Source organism: Corythoichthys intestinalis, chromosome 19, assembly GCF_030265065.1.
Source record: "Corythoichthys intestinalis isolate RoL2023-P3 chromosome 19, ASM3026506v1, whole genome shotgun sequence".
In the NCBI taxonomy this organism is placed as follows: Eukaryota; Metazoa; Chordata; class Actinopteri; order Syngnathiformes; family Syngnathidae; genus Corythoichthys; species Corythoichthys intestinalis.
Genome location: NC_080413.1, coordinates 5,694,826 through 5,720,587, shown reverse-complemented (window position 1 = coordinate 5,720,587; position 25,762 = coordinate 5,694,826). Strand labels below are relative to the sequence as shown.

General features: G+C 36.7%; 1 protein-coding gene across 8 annotated transcripts in view; it reads right to left on the bottom strand.

Moving 5' to 3' along the window:
- The window catches only part of nhsl1b (NHS-like 1b), a 194,202-nt gene that overhangs the window by 28,311 nt on the left and 140,129 nt on the right, over positions 1 to 25,762 (bottom strand). For 6 of the 8 annotated variants that reach the window (XM_057823079.1, XM_057823082.1, XM_057823080.1 and 3 more), the window contains exons 2-4: positions 14,419 to 14,571; positions 2,708 to 2,838; positions 2,269 to 2,449 (exon numbers count right to left, since the gene is read on the bottom strand). In XM_057823079.1, coding sequence (XP_057679062.1) covers positions 2,269 to 2,449; positions 2,708 to 2,838; positions 14,419 to 14,571 — 465 coding nt within the window. Of the gene's footprint in view, positions 1 to 2,268; positions 2,450 to 2,707; positions 2,839 to 14,418; positions 14,572 to 14,796; positions 15,747 to 20,794; positions 25,612 to 25,762 lie in introns of those variants that run through there. The other 2 variants (XM_057823084.1, XM_057823083.1) reach the window with 2 other exon arrangements.

The window sequence follows — 25,762 nt, the reverse complement described above, 5'->3', positions numbered from 1 at the left end:
AATAGCAAAAGTCCACTAGCTAAAATGCTATAAACCATTTTTTTTCACGATACTCTTAACAAATAGTTCAAACACATATTCCCACAAAAAACGGCTACATATTCCTATAAAATTACGAACGCATTAAAAAAAAGGACATTAGCAAAAACATCGCGTATGTTGCCCTTAGCAGGGACCAGCTGAATTTAGCAATGTGAAAGGAATTATGTCATATTCACTGTTGCCACTAGAGGGCAGTGTATCCACCCAAAATTTAGCGTGTATAGCTAAATGCAAACAATTTCGAAACAAACCATTACAACACCACTTTAAACGAATACTCGAAGCAGCAAAATTCGAATGTTTTTTCTAATCGAATTACTCGAGTTAATCGATTAATCGTTGTCACTAATAGCATATGACAGTTAGCAACCGTGTGGCTTTGTGTGGCAAACCCATCAACCCCACCCGAACTTGTCAGCGCTGACGTCACGCCAGCAAGTGAAAGCCGGGCCAACGTTGATTCTTGAGTATCCTTTTATCCTTTTATTCCTCCGACAAAACTTTTGTTGCTCTGCCACTTTTGCCGAATTTGCGTGCAAGCGTTTGCATCGACTTCCTTCTTTATAATGACATGGGGAAGTGATATGGAGGTAGATTTGTGTCTTTATTATTCAATCCAAAAAAAAAAAAAAAGTTGCTTCAATCAAATAATAAGTTGCTTCAATCAAAATATATATTTTCAATTGAAGAAAAAGTCACTTCAATCGAAAAAAAAATGTGTTTGAATGCAAAAATAAATTTGAAACTCAAAAAAAAATGTATTTGAAAACTATTTTTCTTTGATTGAAAAATTTTTTGTCACACCCCCGTAGCGGTGCCCTATTTTCGGCTTGGACTCCATCAGAGTCCAATGGCTGGATGGAGCCCTGGTGGCCATGATTCTTACTTCCTGCTTTTATGCCATTGGCGTAGTCACCTGCCACTCAAACATGTCAGAAGTAGCGTTGAAGTTGGCTCTTTGTGTCAAAATGATTCAATCGGAAAAAAAAGTGCCTTCAAAACTTTTTCCCACTTAAAAAAAAGTGGTTTATTGCTTTCTTGCCAGTTCATTATGGCTGCACGACGTCTCGGGCTGATAATGTTGTGCTTATATGATCCTTGGACAAGATTTGTCCGTAAGTATGGTTGTTGTAAAGAATGTACATATTATGTTAGTAAGCGAAATGTTATATTTTTTGTATGAGACGCTTTTTGTTTATGTTTAGTGAACCTGTATAGCATGCTAAGCTAACGTTGTTGCTAATGCAATGCTTGTGTCCTCTTTTTTTGTAGTTTTACGACGGTCTAAAGAGGACAATGGTTTGAGGCCATTTTATTAATAAATCAGATGAAAAAGGAAGAAGGCTAATTATTAAGGCGTCGTTCACTAGCTGTCTAGCTTTGGAAAAAGTAGACGCTTCGGAGTGAGGACAGCATAGACAGATTTAAATGACAGTAGAGTGAAATGCCCACTACAGTCCTTATGTACCGTATGTTGAATGTATATATATATATCCATCTTGTGTCTTATCTTTCCATTCCAACAATAATTTACAGAAAAATATGGCACATTTTATAGATGGTTTGAATTGCGATTAATTGCGATTAATTACGATTAATTAATTTTTAAGCTGTAATTAACTCGATTAAAAATTTTAATCGTGTGACAGCCGTAATATATTTTGATTGAAGCAACTTTTTTTTTTGATTGAATAATAAAGACACAAATCTACCTCCATAAAGTGACATATGCCGTAAAAAGCACTAAGCACATTTGTAGGTTTTTTTTTTTTTTTTTTGGTAGTTTCCTCTTACCCACCTCAAAGTTAACTATTTCCGGTGAACGCAATACCGACCCCCTCAAGATATAAAAGAGGTGTCATTCAACGAGTTGTCAGTTGACGTATCATCACAAATGTTATGAAGAAAAAAAAATTTTTTTTTTTTTTTTTTTTGTAATATAAGTTTGAAAAGTTACCTCGTGTTGCTTCAATATTTTAATATATTTTTATTTTTCTCCCAAAAAACAAGGTAGGCTGCCGATAGGTTTCTCTACCATATTTTTCAAAAAAAAAAAAAGCCTATACCTACAGAAAAAAAAAAAACTTATATTTTTTAAAATTATAAAATTATTTGTACTATTATTTATTGTGTCCTAGAAGAAAAAACAATGGAAAATGGACGGACTTTTTAAACTCGTTGACTGCAATAGACGGGCGTCTTATCGACACGCCAACGTGAGCTCACCTGTGACGTTAATGGCGACAATGTCGGTAGGCACGGCCAGCGCCGTCTGTCTCATCTTCTCCTCCGGGGTGGGCAGCGTTGGAGTTTTGGGCGGGGCGTCTGTGTCGTCCGCCTTTTCGCTGGGCGTCTGCGACCTGGTGGACAGCTGCGACTGATCGTCCTCGGCCGACGACGCCAGGGACTGAAAGTTAGAATTGGGTCATTATGCCAAATGAATAACAAATCATACTTTAATGACCGTTTGTTTGTTCACAATTAATATTTTTGTGACTAATGCAGAAATGGGGGCAATATTTAGATATATGTCAGGCTGTTACATGGTCCATTTGTAACCACTAGAGGGCAGGTAAGTACTGTTTTAATGTGTTCATGGGAGACCTCTTTTTAGAGTAGGGGTTTCCAACAGTTACAGTACAGCGTACAGTACAGTGAAATTCACCTTTTTGTCGTCGTCATCATCGTCGTCGTCGTCGTGCAGGCTGCCGGTGGAGCGCGTGGTGTCGGAGAAGATGGGTCCCTGAGAGTAGTACTGCGAGCTGCGGAAGCCATCTTTCCTCAGTTTGTCACATTCTAAAACACAAACATAAGGATGAGTATTTAACTACAAATCCTTTCAAGAATGAATTAAGTTTTTTGTTTTTTTCCCCCAAGCTTACAGGGCACTCATTGAACTCATTGGCTGCCAGTGACGGCGCTAGACGTCTAAACTATTTTGACTGATGGGTCATGCGTTTAGTTTAATCATCGGTTTAAATGAATTGGACGTCTCTCACCGTCAATGGCATGTGGTTAGAGAAAAAAAATCTAGAGTGTTACTTAGGGCTGTATTTATGTTTTTATTCATTTTAATTTCATTACTTTGGCCTTTATTAACATTGCAGTAAATATTTTAAATATTGGATAAAAATTCAAGTCATGATTGATATATTTACTAGGGCTCTAGCTATCGATTATTTTAGTTGTCGATTAATCGATGAACTAGTTAGTTCGAATAATCGGATAAAGAACATAAAAATTTTAAATACCTAAGCTGAGCCTCAAATGGAATAAAAAATAAATAAATAAATGAGGATTTAAGTACAACAAAGGAACAATTTGCTAACTCACATTGCAAAAGTCCGCTAGCTAAAATGCTTTAATATACTTAGTTTTTTACAATGCTCTTAACAAATGGTTCCCACAAACAACAAACATATTCCCACAAAAATAGGCTAAATATATCTATAAACTAAATTACGAATGCATTAAAATAAAACATTAGGTCAAACAAAAACGTATCTTATGTTGGTCTTAACAGGGAGCAGCTGGATTAAGCCATGTTAAATGAATTATGTCACTTTCACTGGTGCCACTAGAGGGCAGTGTATCCACCCAAATGAATAAAACTAAATGCAAACGCTTTCAAAACACCATTACAACACCACTTTAATTAAACGAATACTCGAAGCAGCAAATTTTGATTCTAATCTTTTTTCTAATTGAATTACTCCAGTTAATTGATTAATCGTCGCAGCACTAGTATTTACATTAATGTATGGCGGAAAACACAGACAAGGCTGAAAACGCAGTTTCTGCTCTTGCACGCCTCTTTAAAATAAACTGTTGTATTTTAAGCCAAAAGAACTGCTGTATTTGATAGAAAAATATGTCTATATGCTGTCATATCAGATTCATGGCGTATTAAGCCCCCAAACTGTTTTTAATTTGTCCGTTTTACCCAGGAAACCCCCTTTTACAGACGTCGCGCAACCGCTTTTGTTTTGACCTAGCCATGAAAAGAAGGTAATCATATTATTCGAAATGTCTATCATTTTTAGCTAAGAATCATTAATTAATGTGTAATATTTCGTTTAAAAAAAAAAACTAAAAACAATTTTCACTAGCATATTTTAAACTTTTAAATAAATTACGTCACAATGAAAAAAATGGCGTCTGTAAAAAAGTCACGGATATCTACCTCATAACTATTGCTTTATTGTATTTTGTTTTGTTTTGTTACTGTCGCATTTTCCCCAATATTTTAGATGATAAATAATCGATCCAAAAGAAAAATTGAAAAAAACATTTAAAATAGTAAGTATATGGAAAAGAAAATCTTGACCACTCCTTGATGTCTGTGATTTCTGCATCGCGACCCTTGTTATATTACCATGTTTCACCCATAAAATCCCCCCAAAAATCCAGCTGTGGCCATTCACAGCTGTGTCTTGACACTCAGTGATACATGCGACATGGAGTTTTTGGATCAAAACAAGCTAAGTACGCGATAATATCTCATTAAAGTCGTGGCGTCTATAATTCTGTTCACACATAATCTCACTTCCAGATACGGTTTTGCTGTTTAAAAAAAAAAAAATTTTTTTTTTTTTTAAATGCCCTGTGTTCAAAATTTTTCTTCCCCCAGAAAATTGAGATTTTAAGTTTTCCAATGATGTATCACACATGCATATAGGACAATTTTGAAATTTGGCCAAATTGGGGCTCTCAGAGGGGAACTTCAAGTCACCTGAGTGTTTTCCGCCATATACAGTGCTGCTCAAAAGTTTGTGAACCCCCTCAACATTTTGGAATTTTCTATTATTTCAACCTGATTTCCTAATCAATCAATTCAGTAGTTTTTTTTTGTTTTTTTAACAGTTGTGTTGTCGAGACTAAATTAAAAAGAGTTTTCATCAACTGATGTAGGTGCAAAATTGAACTGTTTGGTCACAACTAAAACCGCCATGTCTGGCGAAAAGTCAACACTGCATACCACCAAAAGAACCTTCTCCCAACAGTGAAGCATGGAGGTGGGAATGTCAAGATCTGGGCTTGCTTTTCATCCTCAGGACCTGGACAACTCCACATAGTCCAGGGAATCATGAATTCTGAGGAATATTGTCAAATCCTAGAACATAACCTGACGCCATCTGTTTTGAAGTTAAAGCTTGGCAGAAGGTGGATCATGCAACATGATAATGATCCAAAGCATTCCAGCAATACAACCAAGGAATGGCTGAAAAAGAAGAAGATTCGTGTTCTGGACTGGCCCAGTCAAAGTCCTGACCTAAATCCCATTGAAATGCTGTGGCGGGACCTGAAGCGAGCAGTTCATGCCAGACGCCCATCAAACCTCTCTCAACTGACTGCGTTCTGCAAGGAAGAATGGGCAAAAATCCCCCAAAGTAGATGTGAGAGGCTGATTAGTCACTACAGAAACCGTTTGGTTGAGGTAATCTCTGCAAAAGGAGGCGCAATATCCTATTAACTGAAGGGGTTCACATACTTTTGCACACATGATATCTGAGTTTTTCTTAAATCAACCACTTTTGTTAAATAAAGAATGACAATATAACTATTTCTTTTGTTTCAGTCCATTATTTGGAATGTCAGTATTGTGGATTTGGGTATAACTTAACATTTAATAAGGTTATTTTAGTTTTTTTTTACAAAAAATCTGACCATCGCTGTGGGGTTCACAAACTTTCGAGCAGCACTGTATAGTGATCCTGTGTTTTTTATGTTAATGGGGCTGTACATCTGTTTTTATTCATGTTAACTGCCTTATATTTATTAACATTGTATTTATTTATAAATACATTCATAAGTATAAAAAATACATTAAAAGCTATAGCAACTATAATTCTAGGGCTGTCAAAATTATCGCGTTAACGGGCGGTAATGAATTTTTAAAATTAATCACGTTAAAATATTTGACGCAATTAACGCACATGCCCCGCTCAAACAGATTAAAATGACAGCACAGTGCATTGTCCACTTGTTACTTGTGTTTTTTTTGGGGTTTTGTCGCCCTCTGCTGGCGCTTGGGTGCGACTGATTTTATGCGCTTCAGCACCCATGAGCATTGTGTAATTATTGACATCAACAATGGCAGGCTACTAGTTTATTTTTTGATTGAAAATTTTACAAATTTTATTAGAACGAAAACATTAAGAGGGGTTTTAATATAAAATTTCTATAACTACAAGTCTTTCTATCCATGGATCGCTTTAACAGAATGTTAATAATGTTAATGCCATCTTGTTGATTTATTGTTATAATAAACGAATACAGTACTTATGTACCGTATGTTGAATGTATATATCCGTCTTGTGTCTTATCTTTCCATTCCAACAATAATTTACAGAAAAATATGGCATATTTTAGAGATGGTTTGAATTGCCATTAATTACGATTAATTAATTTTTAAGCTGTAATTGACTCGATTAAAAATTTTAATCGTTTGACAGCCCTATAGAACTCATTTAAAAAATACTAATAAAGGTTTTATTAAATGACCAGAAATAGTCCCTTGATGTTTAAAGGTTTTACCAGCCAACTACTGTCCCTGAAAGAGTTAATTCCTTTTTTTGTTTGTTTGTTTTCAATTATTTATCAAAATAAATGAGTTAAATATATAACACAATTATTTCCTCGTAAATGCATCTTCCTCGTTCTAAAAAAAAAATAGTAATAACAGACTGTCAACACCACTATTGAACGTATCTTTTAGTAGTACTCACACCGCCTCTCATCACCACCTGCTGTGACGAAGCAAGCGCATGTGTTTCATGTCTCGCGGGCGCAAACGTAGACGTGCGTTTGAACAGAATGCCGTCAGATGTCCCGCTAGCTCGCGCTTCCTCGGAGGCTTGATGGTCTCGCTTTGACAACCTAGTGACGTTCCACTACACAACCCCTCAAGTAAAAAGCCTTATGACATGAGCATGTCTAATTGGAGTACACTTGTGAACGTTAAACACTCCCAATGGGGCTGAAAAAGCAGTAGAGGTCGACTGATACATTAGGCTTTTTTTTTTTAAACGCTGATATGGATTTTTAAAAAATAAAATAAAAAAATCTGCCGATTGCTGATGTCTGAATTGATTTTGTAAGCTGGTATACAATGTGTGTGTACTCGTGCTGCAACGATTTATTTATTTATTTATTTTCCCTTCGAGCATGACAAATCCGAACAAACATACAGCATTTGTATATGTTTACAATTAATTCAACCCGAAAAGAAAAGGGCAGACGGGAGAAGCCGAAGCTTTTTGAAACCCGGCCCCCAGTATACCATATAGGACGCAGAAAATATTGAATAACACTTTTTGACACTCAGATTTCGTAGCGATCACAAGTTGTTGTTGTTGTTGTTGTTTTTTTTTTTAACCATCCCCTCTGATTGTTCATTTTACCAATAACTCAAGTAATTCGATGAGAAAAAAGACTGGAATTAAATTTTGCTGTTTCGAGTATTCCTTGAATTAGTGGTGTTGTTGTGTTGGTGTTGAGTGTCTCCCCCAAGGGAGCAGAGATGGCTAAATGAAGCTTCATGAAGCAATGAAGCTTAGGTTTTCTTGCCAAATTTGAATAGTGCGACTTATAGTCCCTTATAATGCGAAAATTCCGGTAAATGATTTATAAAAACAAGCCAATTATCAAAAAAATGTGATTACTCAACTATCAAAATTACTGTTTGTGGTAGCCCTAGTACACACCATCATATTATATCATTTTATTACATCGTATTACAGTCAGGTCATGTCCTAAATTTGAACCGGCTTCTAATTATCTGGATGTTGCGCAATCCACCGATCATATCGACCCCAGCGGCGCGTGTTGCGCAACTCGACGACCTCGTTGGCGGGGTTTCTATTGCCTGTGACCAGTTGATGAGTTATTGATTGATCTGCTTTAGGGCACTAATAAAGAACATTGCTGGAAATTACGACGATGCTTTTTATTAGGGAATTCGTACCTTTGGCCCGTGTGAGTCAAACTTTACTAAAGGAATGAATCAGTCGTTGCTTCGCGGTTGTCATTTCTGACAAGTGGCTGAGCAAAATTGTCCCGCATCGCTTTGTACTAAAGGTCAACCGATATATATGCACTTTTTTCAAGATCGCAACTAATACTAAAGTTTAGCCGATATAAAAGGATAAGTGTTTGCTGTTTGGGTGATGATCTTTGTTAATTCTGATGTTGCACCACCTAGTGGCCGGTATCAAAAGATTAAGTCGCGGAAGAAAAATTTTAACCACCGAGTCCATGGGTTACGGACAAGTTCCGTTCCTACGCTGGTGACATAACCTGAATTTCCGCGCAAGTCGGAATGAACCCTTTAAGATTGGACGTCCACTAGTGATAAACTCATTTCAATCAAAAGTAGGTCTGTCAAAATTATCGCGTTAACGGGCGGTAATTAATTTTTTAAATTAATCACATTAAAATATTTGACGCAATGAACGCACATGCCCTGCTCAAACAGATTAAAATGACAGCAGAGTTTGTTACTTGTTTTTTGGTGTTTGGCGCCCTCTGCTAGCGCTTGGGTCCAACTAATTTTATGGCTTTCAGCACCATGAGTGAGCATGGTGTAATTATTGACATCAACAATGGTGAGCTATTAGTTTATTTTTTGATTGAAAATTTTACAAATTTTAATACAACGAAAACATTAAGAGGGGTTTTAATATAAAATTTCTATCACTTGTACTAACATTTATCTTTTAAGAACTACAAGTCTTTCTATCCATGGACCGCTTTAAGACAATGTTAATAATGTTAATGCCATCTTGTTGATTTATTGTTATAATAAACTAATACAGTACTTATGTACCATATGTTGAATGTATATATCCGTCTTGTGTCTTAGCTTTACATTCCAACAATAATTTACAGAAAAATATGGCATAATTTAGAGATAGTTTGAATTGCGATTACGATTAATTAATTTTTAAGCTGTAACTACCTCGATTAAAAATTTTAATCGTTTGATAGCCCTAATCAAAAGTATTTTTAAAAGAATAAAGTCATGAATAAAGAGAATGGAAACATTTCTTTGCCTTTTGTTTTTAATTATAATATGTCAATGTTGGGTGTTATGTTATGTTAATGTAACCAGTAAAAGTATGACTAGCAAAAGGGTTGAACGTCTACTAGTGATAAACTCATTTCAATTTAAAGTATTTTTAGTAGTTTTTAATTAAAGTATATGTCAAAATAAAGAGAATATTTACTATTAAGAGGCTCAAAAAAGACCAATTTTAGGTCAAAAATTGTTGTTTTAAACAGTTGTCGATTTATTTGATAATGGATTGTCAATTAGTGGCTTAACTAGGCTAACTAATGTGTATTAGAATGACTCAAAAGCAGTCAATAATCTAAGGACATCAAGTTAACATTTGTAAAAGGACTGTTTAAACAAGGGTGTGTTTGTACGCTAACTTCCTGGGAGTTCCTTTAAAAAAAACAAACTGGGTCACACGTACACACAGGTGCTCTCGTGTGACACCTGTTGTCTTTCAGCGAGGACCCCCGGGGACGGAGGAGCGAGGGGGAGGGTCTCGCCGTAACCCCGAGCCCAGGTGGCGTTCCTGGAAGCGTCGGCTTACGACTCGTGTGTGTACTCGCGTACTCGTGACTGCTGTTTGTTTGCAAAGAGGGTGTCTGATTAGAAGAGAGAGGATCTCACACGCCGGTGTTGGGAAGCAAACTGCAAGCTAAAGCAGAATTGCGCATTTTTGTGACGATAAACTTGCCCGGACTGATAAACGGGAGTGGGAAAGTGTGGATTCTGATAAGACGTCTAGCACTGTCAGTGGAAGGCAATGAGTAATGGAGTACAGTAACGTAGTAAATATTTGTTTACTTGACAAAACCAACAAAAATGTGGTAATTAGTTAGGAGCTGTAACCTTCTTTCACCTAGACCTTGCGTAGACCAGTTTCTTTTAGTGATTTATAAGCCTGGCGGGCCACTAGGCTTAAACAGTACTACAAAAGAATGTACAGTGATCTTTCGCTACTTAACTTTCAGTGCATTGCGGATTTTTAAAAAGTAGTATATTATTATATATAAGAGTTCTATAAACATATTCATGTGCACTTTACGTATGTATTCACACTTACACACGCACACACATATGTATCATATGAGAGAGAGTGAGAAAATGAATGTGCGGTTTGTATTATTTAAATTAGACATTATTTTATGGATGTTATTTATAAGATGAATATTTACATGTTTCAAATTATTCTTTAATGTTGTAATGATAACATATGTATTTACAGGGTTTTGCATACAATTATTGATGTTATAAGTAGGGTTGTTCCGATCATGTTTTTTTGCTCCCGATCCGATCCCGATCGTTTTAGTTAGAGTATCTGCCGATCCCAATATTTCCCGATACGATTGCTTTTTTTTGCTTCCGATTCAGTTCCAATCATTCCCGATAATTTTTCCCGATCATATACATTTTGGCAATGCATTAAGAAAAAAATGAATAAAACTCGACGAATATATACATTCAACATACAATACATAACTACTGTATTTGTTCATTATGACAATAAATCCTCAAGATGGCATTTACATTATTAACATTCTTTCTGTGAGAGGGATCCACGGATAGAAAGACTCGCAATTCTTAAAGGATAAATGTGACTTTGTATATTGTGACTAAATATTGCCATCTAGTGTATTTGTTGAGCTTTCAGTAAATGATACTGTAGCCATTTAACTGTTCTGCCCAAATGCATGATGGGAAGTGCAACCGTGACTGTGCGTAGTGGCACCAATTGACATATCTTCTCTGCGTTGGGAAATAACATAGGGTGTTAAGAAAAAGATCAATCACTACCTTTCTTCCCCACATTGCTTCCCACGATATTTCTAATTGTTGAGAGAGGGATTTTAAGGCTTTAGCCAATTAAAAAAGGTTTCAGAGACTGCCAAAATTCACTCTACTCATTTTACGCTGCCTTTTAGCTCTATATATAGATATAACGGCGCCATTAAAGATTGAACGCGACAATGCGTGAGTGGGTCGTGTACTGTGCATGCGTTAATTGCGTGAAATATTTTAACGTGATTAATTTTTAAAAAATAGTTACTTAATTAATAAATGATACTGTAGCCATATAACTTCTGCCCGAATGCATGATGGGAAGTGCAACCATGACTGTGCGTCGTGGTACCAATTGATATATCTTCTCTGCGTTGGGAAATAACATAGGGTGTTAAGAAAAAGATCAACTATTCCCTTCATGAAGGTTCCCCACATTGCTTCCCATGATTATTCTAATTAACGGGAGAGGGATATTAAGGCTTTAGCCATTTGAAAAAAGGCTCCAAAGGCTGCCAAAATTCACTCTACTCATTTTACACTGCCTTTTAGCTCTATATACTGTATGGGTAAAACGGCGCCATTATAGATTGAACGTGACAATGAGTGAGTGGGTCGTGCAGCACATGCGTTAATTGCGTTAAATATTGTAACGTGATAAATGTAAAATATATTAATTCTGGCCACTAACGCGACAAATTTGATAACCGTACCTTAAGCTTAAACTAAAGACTCTGGAACCAGAGTGTAACAAACACATTTTGTCTGTAACATTAAATACAATTAGAAAACGATTTCATTAAAAATATATATATATATATTAAAACAAGGCATGTCCGATATTTTTTTGCCGATTCCGATACTTTGAAAATGACATCCCGATCGATCGGGACATCTCTACTCTTAACAAATGGTTCAAACACATACTCCCACAAAAAAAAAAAAAAACTGCTAAATATACCCATAAACTACTTTACGAATGCGTTAAAAAAACATTAGCTCAAACAAAAACTTAGCTTATGTTGGTCTCAACATGGAGCAGCTGGAGTATCCACCCAAATCAATAAAACTAAATGTAAACACTTTCAAAACGAACCATTACAACATCACTTTAATTAAACGAACACTTTTTTTCTAATCGAACACTCAAGTTAATCGATTAATCGTTGCAGCACTACTTTTGATTGACTGCAGCCAACAGCCGCTACAAACAACACCCAGTTCCTAGTTGCTATAAATATACAGGCAAATAATGCTACGGTAGATATCACATATATATAGAACTAGTTGCGAAATGACAGACGAAGGCAGCGTAAGAACATGTATAGAGAACTAGATGCGAAATGACAGACTTGCTGGCATTAGTAAACAGCCGCCATCTTAAAGCAGTGGACTTTTCTGTTGTGGCGAACCTAATTAACTTTTTATCTAAAATACTCCTAAATCAGCAAAATCTTGACTTAAATCTATCTTTAAATGATGAAACGGTTTTAAAACTTTGACTTGTCATAGGTAGTCAGAAGGGAAATTATGGAATAACGGGAGCAATTTTAACAACTTTAACGATTGATTCATAACATTAAATTAATTGAATGTAGTGTAAAGCTGCTGATACAGAATAGGGACTTGAGTATTTTATTTACTATTTTGAACTGTTAACTTGATACTGAAATAGTAGTTTGGTTTAGCCTCGGAGGATTTTTGAACAATTTTGGAACTAATATACAAACATTAAAAGCAGGCTGGAGGTCATAATCGAATCGCCTCTATCTAGTGGTAATAAACTCAATTCAGTTGTTTGTTTCCGTTTATTACCTCAATAGTAAAAATTTGGGAGAATAATTTCCTGACCAATGTATCAATAATTGTTATATCACCATATTGTGAGATCGTTATCGTGAGCCTTGTAGCGCAAATTGTATCGTATCGTAAGGTTCCCACCCCTAATACCAAATGTAATAATTAGGGTTGTTCCGATCACGTTTTTTTTGCTCCCAATCCGATCCCGATCGTTTTAGTTTGAGTATCTGCCGATCCCGATATTTCACGATCCGATTGCTTTTTTTTTTTTTGCTCCCGATTCAATTCCAATCGTTACCGATAATTTTTCCCGGTCATATACATTTTGGCAATGCATTAAGAGAAAATGAATAAAACTGGGACGAATATATACATTCAACATACAGTACATAAGTACTGTATTTGTTTATTATGACAAAAAATCCTCAAGATGGCATTTACATTATTAACATTCTTTCTGTGAGAGGGATCCACGGATAGAAAGACTTGTGACTTTGTATATTGTGACTAAATATTGCCATCTAGTGTATTTGTTGAGCTTTCAGTAAATGATACTGTAGCCATGCCCAAATGCATGATGGGAAGTGGAACCATGACTGTGCGTAGTGCTATTGATATATCTTCTCTGCGTTGGGAAATAATATAAGGCGTTAAGAAAATGATCATTGCTACCTTGCTTCCCCACATTGCTTCCCATTAGTGATGCATGATAATACATTTTTCAACCGATATCGATAACCGATAATTTCCTGCCCCTTCCACCCGATAACCGATAATGTCACGCCGATAATTCTATTCAAATATGTATGCGAAATTTTAAACTATACAAAGATCAAATGTTACTGTGCAAAAATGTAATTTAGTGCTATTTTTTTCCACATCAAATGTGAACAAGTAGTAAATTCCAACAACTAAACAATGGCAATGATGTTGTGTAATGGTAAGCTTTTGGCAACAATTACTTAGAGAGTAAACACCCAAGTTGCACAAAAATGCCTTTCCTAACATATATCACATTACTACACTGCAAAAACACCTCCTTAAAACTAGCAGAATTTAACAAAACTGTTGATTACGCACGTTTGGAGGCTAAATCAAGTATATAATTATCGGATTGCATTATCGGTTGAATTTCGTTTTATCTGGATTATCTGTGTGACGTCATAATTGCCATTATCGGCCGATAATTATCGGTGACCGATATTATTGTGCATCTCTACTTCCCATGATATTTCTAATCGTGGGGAGAGGGATTGTAAGGCTTTAGCCAATTAAAAAAAGGTTCCACAGGCTGCCAAAATTCACTCTACTCATTTTACACTGCCTTTTATCTCTCTATATAGGTAAAACGGCTCCATTACAGATTGAGCGCGACAATGCGTGGGTGGGTCGTGCAGCGCATGCATTAATTGGATTAAATATTTTAACGTGATACATTTTTTAAAAGATTAATTACCGCCATTATTGGGATAGATTTGATAACCCTACCTTAAGCCTAATCTAAAGACTCTGGATGAGTGTAACATATTATGTTTGTAATGTTAAATACAATTAGAAAACAATTTAGTTAAAAAAAATATATATATTAAAAAAAGGCATGGCCGATATTTTTTTGCCGATTCCGATACTTTGAAAATGACGTGATCGGACCCGATCGATCGGGACATCTCTAGTAATAATTGTTGCCTACATGACCTAAAATGTGACAAAGGTTTTGGAGGCTGCAGGAAACTTGCTCTTACCTCGCAAGGCGCTCTTCAAGTTGACTTTCGCCTGTCGGTGGAGGTCCTCCACGCAAGGTGGCCTGCTCCCCGGCAGGAAGACGTTCTCCTGCTGGTGCCACGGCGCCGTGTAGTGGACCGTCCATTTGCTCTCCTCGTCCAAATTAGAAACGGCTGTGGAGACAAAACACTGTAAGAAACCTGCATCCTAAGCTTAATAAAAAAAAAAAAAACGTGTTCTGGTTCGCATATCTGACACGTCACACCTAGAGTAACTCCTAAAACGAGTTTGCCTAGTTTGATAATGAACAAACACGTAAAAATCCTTCGAAAATAAAGCCCAAAATCAATTGCCAAGTGTTTAGTCAGAACACCAGTTGGTTGGGGAATGACACCTACCAAGCCAGCGTATCCATGACAAAGTGGGAGATCCCGGGTGAAGCATTAACTCCATTTCGGGGTCCCCAATTCGAACTGGACCACAAGCTGTTATATCTTCAACTAGTGTGCGTGGGTGTGACTAAGACAGAAGTGTGCTTGAGGATTTGGCAGGAAAGGGGAAGGGCTGTGAAAGCTTTTTCACAGGTGCTAATGAGGCCCGCTTGGATGTGGAGTCACTGTGTTTTTGTGTCGGGGGAGGGAGGACATAAGCGTCCAACTGGCGCCATTGACGGAGATAAACGTCGGAATTCATTTAGACCTCGCAGTTTAGCAAGTGATGCTGCCAGCACCTCGTCTTCACAGTGTTGTTTTTGTCAACGATGACAATAACGGAAATATTTCGTCAACAAACACTTTATTCATGATGATGACGAGATGATAACAAGCTAAAATCGTGTTTTGGGATACTCAAACATAATTAGCCTAATGCCAGTTTTCGTCTGACGAGACGAAAATGCACAAGTTTCCGTCACATGTCCACAATTTGTGACAATTTATGTGTAGTTAGCCTGCATCGTCAGTGTCTGGTTGTGTCACTCATGTGATGTGCTCCAATCTCCAGGCTTGCACAAACGGTAAAATTTGTTTACTTATCTTGGCCAGAGAGAATATTAAGGCTGCAGCTATCGATTATTTAAAAAATTGATGAATCTATCAATAGTTGGTTCGAATAATGGCGTAATCAGATTAGGAATTTATAAGGCGTACATGTTAGGAGATAAATAAAAAAAATAAAGGCTTGCTAAAATTGCACTTACAAATGAGCATTAAATGCGGATAAAAAATAAAATACCCGAGTCGTCATCCTACATCAAACGATTTTGAATTGCACTTTCATTTCACAAAAGCAATAAATGCATTTCAAAATAAAATACCTGAGCTTAGCCTCAAACTCTATCAAAAATAATAACAAATGAGGCTCGAAGGACAACATAAGAACAACTGGCTAACTTGCAGAACAAAAGTCCGCTAGCTTAAATGCTATTACCGCAAAAAAAAAAAATTTTTTTTTTTTTTTTTTTTAAACAATTCTCTTAAATCATTCAAACATATATTCCCACAAAAAAACTGTTAAATATACCCATAAACTAAATTACGAAGGCATTCAAAAAACATTAGCTCAAACAAAAACTTGCCTTAACAGAGAGCAGCTGGATTCAGTCATGTTAAATGAGTTGTCATACTCACTGTTGCCACTAGAGGGCAGTGTATCCACCAAAATCCATAAAACTAAATGCAAACACTTTCAAAATAAACCATTACAACAGCACTCTATTTAAACAAATCTTAGTAGCAGGAAAATTTTATTCGATGCTTTTTTTTCTAATCAAATTACTCGAGTTAATCGATTAATCGTTGCAACACTAGAGAATATGCGATGTTGCTTTAGCTTTTAAAGAGCTTTGCTGAGTGGTCATTATACACTATATGCAACTCGTAGCATTAGAATGGCATTCGCGTTAGCGCAAGCATCCTCTTAAACTCTAGGACAACTTATTTTACATACATTTTGTGGCGTCCAGGTGGGTATAATTCATTTAAAATAATGTACTGTTTTTTTTTTTTCTGACTGAGTGTGTGTTATCACCAAGTTGGCGTTGTCCTTGTAGATGCTACAATATGTGCTTGTCTGTCAATTTCCATTCAAAATAGTTGGAAACCTTTATTGATTTATTTTAGGAGTAAAATGTCTTAATTTTACAAACGAAAACATTTCGTCGTCGTCAAATTAGACGAAATTACTCGAGTTTTCGTCAACAAAAACTACAAACACATTTTGAGTTGACTAAAATATGACTAAGACTAATGTCAAAAACAACACTGCCTGGTCAAAATGGATTTTGGACGTGGAATGAGTAAAGAGGTGGATCAAGGCTGCTGTCGCGTTGCAGGTAACCCTCCCCCAGCCGATGGCGGGGACATGTGGAGTGTCCACACAAAGCCGGTATTGTGTCCCGGGCCTTTCAGAAGCACAATACGCTCCCTGGTAGCCTTGGGATGAAGCGTTCTTACAAGACGTCGGGTTAATCCTGCATCTCATTTTTTTAAAGAAAATTTCATCACTTCTTCATATGCCAAGCAAGTTTGATGATAATCCCTTTATTTGTTCTTGAGTTATATTAAACACAAACGTACAAATACGGAACCTTTTATAAAAATATGTGCAAAAATGATGCAAAATTACACCATCCCTTTTGATCTATTTATAAGAGACAACTTCAAAAACATGAAAGTCTCCGAAATTTTCAATACGTCTTTCGTCAATACCGCGATATTAAGGGTAAAATTTATTAATGTAATATATCTTTTGCAAAATGATAACTTTCTGAGTTTGGTCTCGTGATATCACCAGTTAACTTTTTCATGTTTCCCGATATTCCCGTCCGATATTATCGGGTAGCCGAAAGCATTTTAAAATGATTTCGACATCGGTTTTTCATTATTGGTTTTGTGCCAATATGCATGTTGCCTTCAAAGTGAATGTCCTTCTGCCTTTGTACAAGGGCTGGTCATACCTTAGGACACCAGTTATGCTTATTAACCATTTAGTGACTCCAGATGAAGTTGTTTAGGATTTGTTATGCGAGCATTATCGTTATTAAAGCATCCAGAGGGGCATCACAATACAATTAGTCATAATATGTTAAGTCCATGACTGCATATATCGGAATTGGTTTGATATCGGTGTCGAATTGTTTGAGTTGGACAATATCGGGATATCGGTTAAAAAGTCATTATCGGTCAACCTAAGTAAAAATATATTGTCGTAATAGCTTTGCTTAACTTTATTGTGATTACAATTTACTAATGTAAATTGACAAAAACATGAACATTTTGCCTAACCTTTAAAAAAAATTTTTTTTTTAAATCAAAACGCTACTTGTCCTACAATTTTTGACCAAATCACGTAATTTGAAAAATTACAGGACAGTAAGGCAACTTGCGGTTCCTCTAAAATTCGCCCAAAACTGTCCCATTCATATCTAATGGGATGCCATTGACAGCAATGTATGTCCAAATTTCCCATTCACTTCCAATGGCATTTGCGTTTCATTGACGCCCATGTACACGGATGCCAATGAGGGCTATGCACGTCCACGCCATTGACGGCCATGTATGTCAAATCTTATTAATGCCATTAATTAATTAATGCCAATGTACTTGGATTCCATTGACGCATATGTAAGTCGATGCCAATGACTGCCGGCTATGTCCAAATTTCCCATTCATTTCCAATGGCATTTACATTGCATTGATGCTAATGAAGCCAATGAAGGCTATGCACGTCCACGCCATTGACGGCCATGTATGTTGATTTAATTGATGCCAATGTACTTGGATTCCAATGACGCATATGTAAGTCGATGCCATTGACGCCCATGTACGTCCAAATTTCCCATTTCCTTTCAATGGCATTTATATTGCATTGACACCAATGATGCCAATGAAGGCTCTGCACGTCCACGCCATTGACGGCCATGTATGTTGATTCTATAGATGCCAATGTACTTGGATTCCATTGATGTGTAAGTCAATGCCAATGACGGCCATGTACATCCAAATTTCCCATTCATTTTCGATGGCATAAATGCCTGTGTGCCTAATATCAACAGAATATGTCCTGAAATGTCCCCATATTAACAAGAAGTGACCTGATATCAACAGGACCTGTCCCCCAAATGTCCCAAAATCAACAGGAAGTGACCTGGTATTGTCCCCGAAATGTCACCATGTCAACCTGGGCGTTCTTTAGATTTGTATCTACCGTACCACAGCAAAGCCCTTTTGTCATTTCTCCAGAAATTGCAGTTTCTACTTTAAACGTAATATTCCGATTTATTTCTCGTAAAAATCAAAACAAAACTTTACCATGATGCAACTTCATTAATATAACGTTGAAACTTTGAATTTCATAATGTTATGAGTTAGTCAAACATAAAAAAATACAAAAAACAAGTAGAAATTTCTCGTTAATCAGTGCTAATGTTATAAAAAAAGATTACGCACACCATCATAGACTTCAATGAGTACAGATCAAAACGCACTACAACTCACTATTGCTGTAATGAGTGCTCTTTGAACATTCTTGCGGAACGCAATAGTTTAATCACGCAATAAATAACAAATGATTTTGACATAGCATTGAACTTGAGCACCCTTCGCACCATATAAACCATTCAAACCTCCCACAAGGCTTTTTTATTATTTTTTTTAAATACCAAAGGTGAAACATTAACTTGACGATACAGGCAAGGTGCTGAACAAAGTGCAGGCATGTGAGCTAATAATCAACAACAAAGCTTGAAGGCTATAAATAGGCCTCAGATTAAACCTGGCACGAGCAACTCGGGTCTCGCTTGAGCATCCAACACGTGCTTTGTAAGCGCCCGGATGGCCATTTAATACTGCTTACGCTGTTCTTACATGCTTTACCTGGATATCAATCTAGAATATGATCATAATATACAATTTTAGCTCAACAACTAGTGTTGGCCAATGCTAAAATCTCATAATAAAATCATAATGTAACAATTTAAAAGATAGTCTAAAGTTGTACTTTTTGCAACACGGGGGCATTTTGACAAGAAATATCTAATATACTGTATATTCAATTTGGCATTCACAAATTTACCTATTCAATGATTTATTCTCTAATGTATAATATAAGGAGTGTCATTTATTCGTGACCATCCCTAATTGTACCGTCTACTGTATTACAAGAAAAATATGTGCTCTTATAAGGACAAAAAAAAAATGACACTAGGTTTTTTTTTTTTTTTGCAAGTTGGGGTTTAAATCAGGGGATATCATTATTGATTTCTATTTGCAGTATTTATTATTCCACTGTATTGCAAGAAAAATATGTGATCTTATTTTAAAAAAATAAATAAATAACACTAGGGGAATTTTTTTTCAGGGGATGTCAATAGTCATTTATTGTGTTTAATGTTTATCATTCCACTGTATTACAAGAAAAATATGCAATCTTATAAGAACCAAAAATGACACGGTCTTTTTTTTTTTTTTTTTTTTTTTTTTGCTAGTTGGGGTTTAGATCAGGGGTTGTTATTATTGATTTATATTTGTAATATTTATTGTTCCACTGCATTACAAGAAAAATATGTGATCTCATAAGAACAAAAAAAATGACACTAGGAGAGGGTTTTTTTCCTTGCTCGTTAGGTTCTAGATCAGGGTGATGTCATTAATTATTTATATTTGTAATATTTATTGTTCCACTCTATTACAAGACAAATATGTGGTCTTATAAGAACCAAAAATGACACCAGGACAGTTTTTTCTTGCTCATTAGGGTTTAGATCAGGGGATGTCATTATCTATTTATATTTGTAATATTTATAATATAATAATAATACTTTTTAAAAATGTTCTTTCTGGCACTCGAGGTCGCCGTACAATCATTAAAAAAAAACATTTTTAACAAATGAATGATTGAAAACAATAAATATTATTAAGTATAGAATATTTAAGGCAAATTTAAAATACTAAAGAGATGTAAAAACAATAAAAATACTAATAGATAAATAAGTAGCAGAAAACTAAAACACAAAATGTATTAATTATATTATTTATTTGTCAGAATTGCTAATTTACTATCAGTTATCTAATATTTTAATCTCCTTTGACACTTTGCTGTGATTTAGGACTTTATAACTTTATGATTAAATGTGACTTGGCTTGAGATGAATAATGCAATACGACAAGATTAAAGTTATAACATAATGAGAGTACGACATTCATGCTACAAGAAGAAAGTTTGAATTCTGGATCATAAAAGTACTTAAAAGATACTATAATAAAATTGAAATGTAAGAGAAAAGAACCTCATGTTAAGCATATAAACTTGTGTATGGAAAAAAATGACAATACTATAAAGTTGGAAGTATTACAAGATAAAGTCACATCCCAAAAATAAATAAATGATGCGTTTTACCTTTCCTTTTGAAGTACTTAATGACCGACTTGAAGCCGATGAACACCATGATTCCACGCTTGCTTTAAATCCAACGTGTTTAGAAATGACGGAAGCTCTGCGCTCACATTATCGCTCAGCGCGATCGTCCGCCGTGCTGACAATCCGACTCGAACCTCTCACTTTCACTCTCTCTCTCCCTCCCGCGTCTCCGCCATCATCATCACTCCACCCCGAGGCGGTCAGGTCCTCAGGGACATGCGTGCACACACACAAATACGCGCTAGTGGGAGGGGCGTAGGACCGGCCCCTCTGTTCTGCTAATGTGTTTTGGTTACCAAGGAGTCCGTGCTGCCTCTCCCTTTATTGCCACTCATTTCATCCGCTAACATGTTGTATTTTAGGCATTTAATTTACCGCGAAAGCGCAATCGTCAGGGGAATCCATGCATTTAAATAGCCTGGCAGCAACACAGACTAGAAAACAGATTTTTGGGGCCTGAGCAACAAGAGCTAATATAGAACTTTAAAAACTATGAAAAATCTCGAGAATATTATCTTTGAAGGACTTCTAGAAATTGATTAAATAACCTTAAAATGGCCGTTTTAAATCAAAATGTGCTTTTCATGATTGATTTTTCTGATAACTTTTATGTTGCTCAATGGAACAGGCTTTAGTTTAAGTGTTTTGACTGGAAAAAAGCCTAAATAATGATAAACTAAGAAGGTAATTTTAAACCAAAATGGCTGGCTTCCTGTGACTTTTTCAGCATGGCTTCTTGAGACTTTTTTGTGGGTCTACCTATGCGAGAAATACCTACCGAATTTCCCGTTGCTAAGTCAAACTGGCTTCGGGGGCTGAATTTTTGACTGAAAAATTGCCAAAAGTTTGACCATGATGGCAGATTTCCTGTGTCTTTTCAAGCATTGGTTCTTCAGACTTTTTTGTTGGTCTACTCATGATAGAAATGCTTTCCAAATTTTAAATTGCCAAGTGAAACTGGCTTCTGGGGCTGATTTTTTTTTTTTACTTAAGATTTGGCAAAAGTCTGCCAAAATGGCTGCTTTTAACCACAGTAGCAGACTCCCTGTGTCTTTTCGAGCATGGATTCTTGAGATTTTTTTATGGGTCTACCCATGCTCGAAATACCAACCAAATCTCACGTTGCTAAGTTAAACTGGCTTCGGGGGCTGAATTTTTGACTGAGAAAATTTTCCAAATGTATGCCAAAATGGCTGCTTCTAACCACAGCAGCAGACATCCTGTGACTTTTTGAGCACGGGTTCTTGAGACTTTTTTGCGGGTCTACCCATGCTAGAAATACGTACCGAATTTCACGTTGCTAAGTCAAACTGGCTTCGGGGACTGAATTTTTTTACTAAAAAAATTGCCAAAATGGCTGCTTTTGACTACAGTAGCAGACATCCTGTGACTTTTTGAGCATGGGTACTTGAGACTTTTTTGTAGGTCTACCCAAACTAGTAAAGCCAACCAAATTTCAAGTTGCTCAGTCAAACTGGCTTCGGGTTCTGAATTTTCGACTGAGAAATTTGCCAAAAGTATGCCAAAACGGCTGCTTCTAACCAAAGTATCAGACATCCTGTGATGTTTTCAGCATTGGTTCTTGAGACTTTTTTGTGGGTCTATCCATTCTCGAAATATCTACCAAATTTCATGTTGCTAAGTCAAATTGGCTTCAGGGGCTGAATTTTTGACTGAAAAGTTGCCAAAAGTATGCCCAAATGGCTGCTTTTAACCAAAGTAGCAGACAACCTTTGACTTTTTCAGCACGGGTACTTGAGACTTTTTTGTGGGTCTACCCATGCTAAAATAGCCTGCTGAATTTCACGTTGCGAAGTCAAACTAGCTTCAGGGGCTGAATTTTTGACTGAAAAATTGCCAAAAGTATGCAAAATAGGCTGCTTTCAACCACCGTAGAAGACATCCTGTGACTTTTTGAGCATGGGTTCTTGAGACTTTTTTGTGGGTCTACCCATACTAGAAATACCTACCAAATTTCACATTGCGAAGTCAAACTGGCTTCAGGGGCTGAATTTTCAACAAAATAATTGGGTAAATTTAGCTAAACTAGCTGCTTCACACCATGATGGCAGACTTCCTGGGACTTTTTGAGCATGGGTTCTTGAGACTTTTTTGTGGGTCTACCCATGTTAGAAATACCAACCAAATTTCACGTTGCTAAGTCAAACTGGCTTCGGGGGCTGAATTTTCTATGAAAAATGTGCTAAAATTTTGCTCTTCTGGTTGCTTTAACCCATAATAACAGACATTATGCGTCTTTTAAAGCATGGGATGAGACTTTTTTGTGGGTCTACTCACAATTTAAACGCCTACAAAATTTCCTATTGCAAAACGCGGATTAATTTGGCCCGCGAACACATTTCCCGATAGCCAGTTGTGTGTCGGCGCCACATGAATATAGATCACATGCAAGCTTCCTATTGTAGAACGCTTTCACACACAACGCGCACCTCCACGACCCCTCCTTCTGCCAGCGGATTTCTTTTCAACTCAAATGGTAGGAGACTGTTGTCTGATGGGGGGTGCGGGAATGGGGGGGTTGGCTACCGCAACAAGAGCTTGAATGGAACTGCAAATGATCCTTGAAGTTGTGGTCTTACACACCCCTTCCCCCACCTTTGAAAAACATTTCAGGAACATTCTGCAGTGTCGAGTGATCACAAGTCAGCGAGTTAATATAATGTAACGAATCTTTAGTTGGTCAAGCCTAACAAGCAGAAATAGAACAAATCCTGACACGTGTTTTGATTGGCTGGCTTGACTAAAACAGCATGGCACGCGTACAGTATTAGGATCAGTCATTAGAGGGCCTATTGTTCTTTTTTACACACATACAGGTCAAAATCCTTTAATGTAGGCCACCAAATGCAGGATTATACATATGTGTCCATTCATCCGTCACCCTAAACCACAGGTGTCAAACTCACGGCCCGGGGGCCGCTAATCGTAGCGTATCGTGAGGTACCCAAAGATTCCCATCAGTCACAACACCTCAGTAATCTGCAATAATATTTTTTCCAGGTCATTTCCAGTAATTGCTAATGCTAATATTAATCCAAGTCATAGTCCCAACTTTTCTCCATTCCCATCACGAGCCTCATTACTGCGATAAAACGGTCAACTCAGCATGAATTATTGATCGTCATTACTCTCAGAGCTGAGTATCACGCTATAGTGGCCCGCGGCGCGACATCATCGTTTTGTCTTGAGGTAAAGCAAAATGGAGGTCAGACCTGAATTATTAAGCGTTTTGGGAACGTCGCTGGCTGTGTTGATGAGTTCAAGGGCAATATGCCAATCCGCAAAGCGTCACCGGATCGGCTTTTATTTTGCTAATTGGATTGAGGCGGACTGAGCTAAAACTTAAAACCACTCAACCGGTTCAGAGCTGCTCACGTTCGAGCTATGCGTACGTCCTTTAAACTCACGTTTCTTTGTCTTCCGCAGATCGGTTGTATTGATTTGATGCTTTTTTCATTCCTGCTTGAAGTCTGTGTTTTGTTCCGGGGTTGGAAATTGGCAGGTACTTTGAGAAAATTTAATGTTAGGGGTTTGCGAGTCATTAAAAGCAAAGATAGATGAGCTGAAAGAGACGTTTTAGTGCTTTGAAGTGCTTTTGAATCGCCAAATTAGGTATGTCGTGAGAATGGTGCTCATTAAAAAAGGTATGTTGTGATCGTCGAAAATGTGATTATTAATTTTTTCACGCACGAATTATGATTATATTTTTGTTTTACCCTTACTGGGCAATCATTAGCTGGCATGAATAAGTTCTTCTCCAATCGTGAAAGGTTTCTTGGCTAGAGCAATACGGTTCGCCACAGTGCATTCGCTTTTGTTGATGCTGAGGGCATTTTCACATTAGACCAGAGAGCTACCTTCTAACCATAAGCGGATTTTAAGGGAGGGGGGTCAGGGGGGCCAGCCCCCCCGGTGGCCGAAAAATGTCTGTGCATGAAATTGATTGAATATATAAATATGGCGGAAAACACAGACAAGACTGGAAAAGCAGTTTCTGCTCTTGCACCCCTCTGTAAAAGAAACTGCTGTATTTTAAGCCAAAACAACTGTTGAGTTTGATAGAACAATATGTCTATATGCTGCAATAGCAGATTCATGGCCCATTAAGCCCCCGAACTATTTTTAATTTGTCCGTTTTACTCTGAAAACCCCCGTTTACAGACGTCGCGCAACCGCTTTTGTTTCAACCCAGCCATAAAACGAAGGTAATTATATTTATTATTCAAAATGTCTGTCGTTTTTAGCTTATATTTATTAATTGATCTCATATTTCGTTAAAAAAAAGAAAAAAAAACAATTAAAAAAATTATTCACTCACATATTTTAAACTTGTAAACAAATTATGTCACAATAAAAAAAATGGCGTCTGTAAAAAAGTCACGGATATCGAACTCATAACTATCGTTTAATTGTATTTTTTTGTTACTGTCGCATTTTCTCCGATATGTTAGATGATAAATAATCGATCCAAACAAAGAAAAATAGAAAAAAACGGTTTAAAAGGGTAAATATATGAAAACGAAAATCTCGACCACTCCTTGATGTCTGCGATTTCTTCATCGCGACCCTTGTTCTATTACCATGTTTCACCCATAAAATCCCCCCAAAATCTGGCTGTGGCCATTCACAGCTACGTCTTGACTCTCAGTGATACATGCTACATGGAGTTTTTGGATCGAAACAAGCTAAGTACACGATAATATCTCGTTAAAGTCATGGCGTCTGTAATTCTGCTCTCGCGTGTTCTCACCTCCAGATAGGGTTTTGCTGTTTAAAAAACAAAAACAAAAAATGCCCTCCTGTTCAAAATTTTTCTTCCCCCAGAAAATTGAGATTTTAAGCTTTCCAATGATGTATCTCACATGCATATCGGACAATTTTGAAAGTTGGCCAAATCAGAGGTCTCAGAGCGGAACTTCAAGTCAC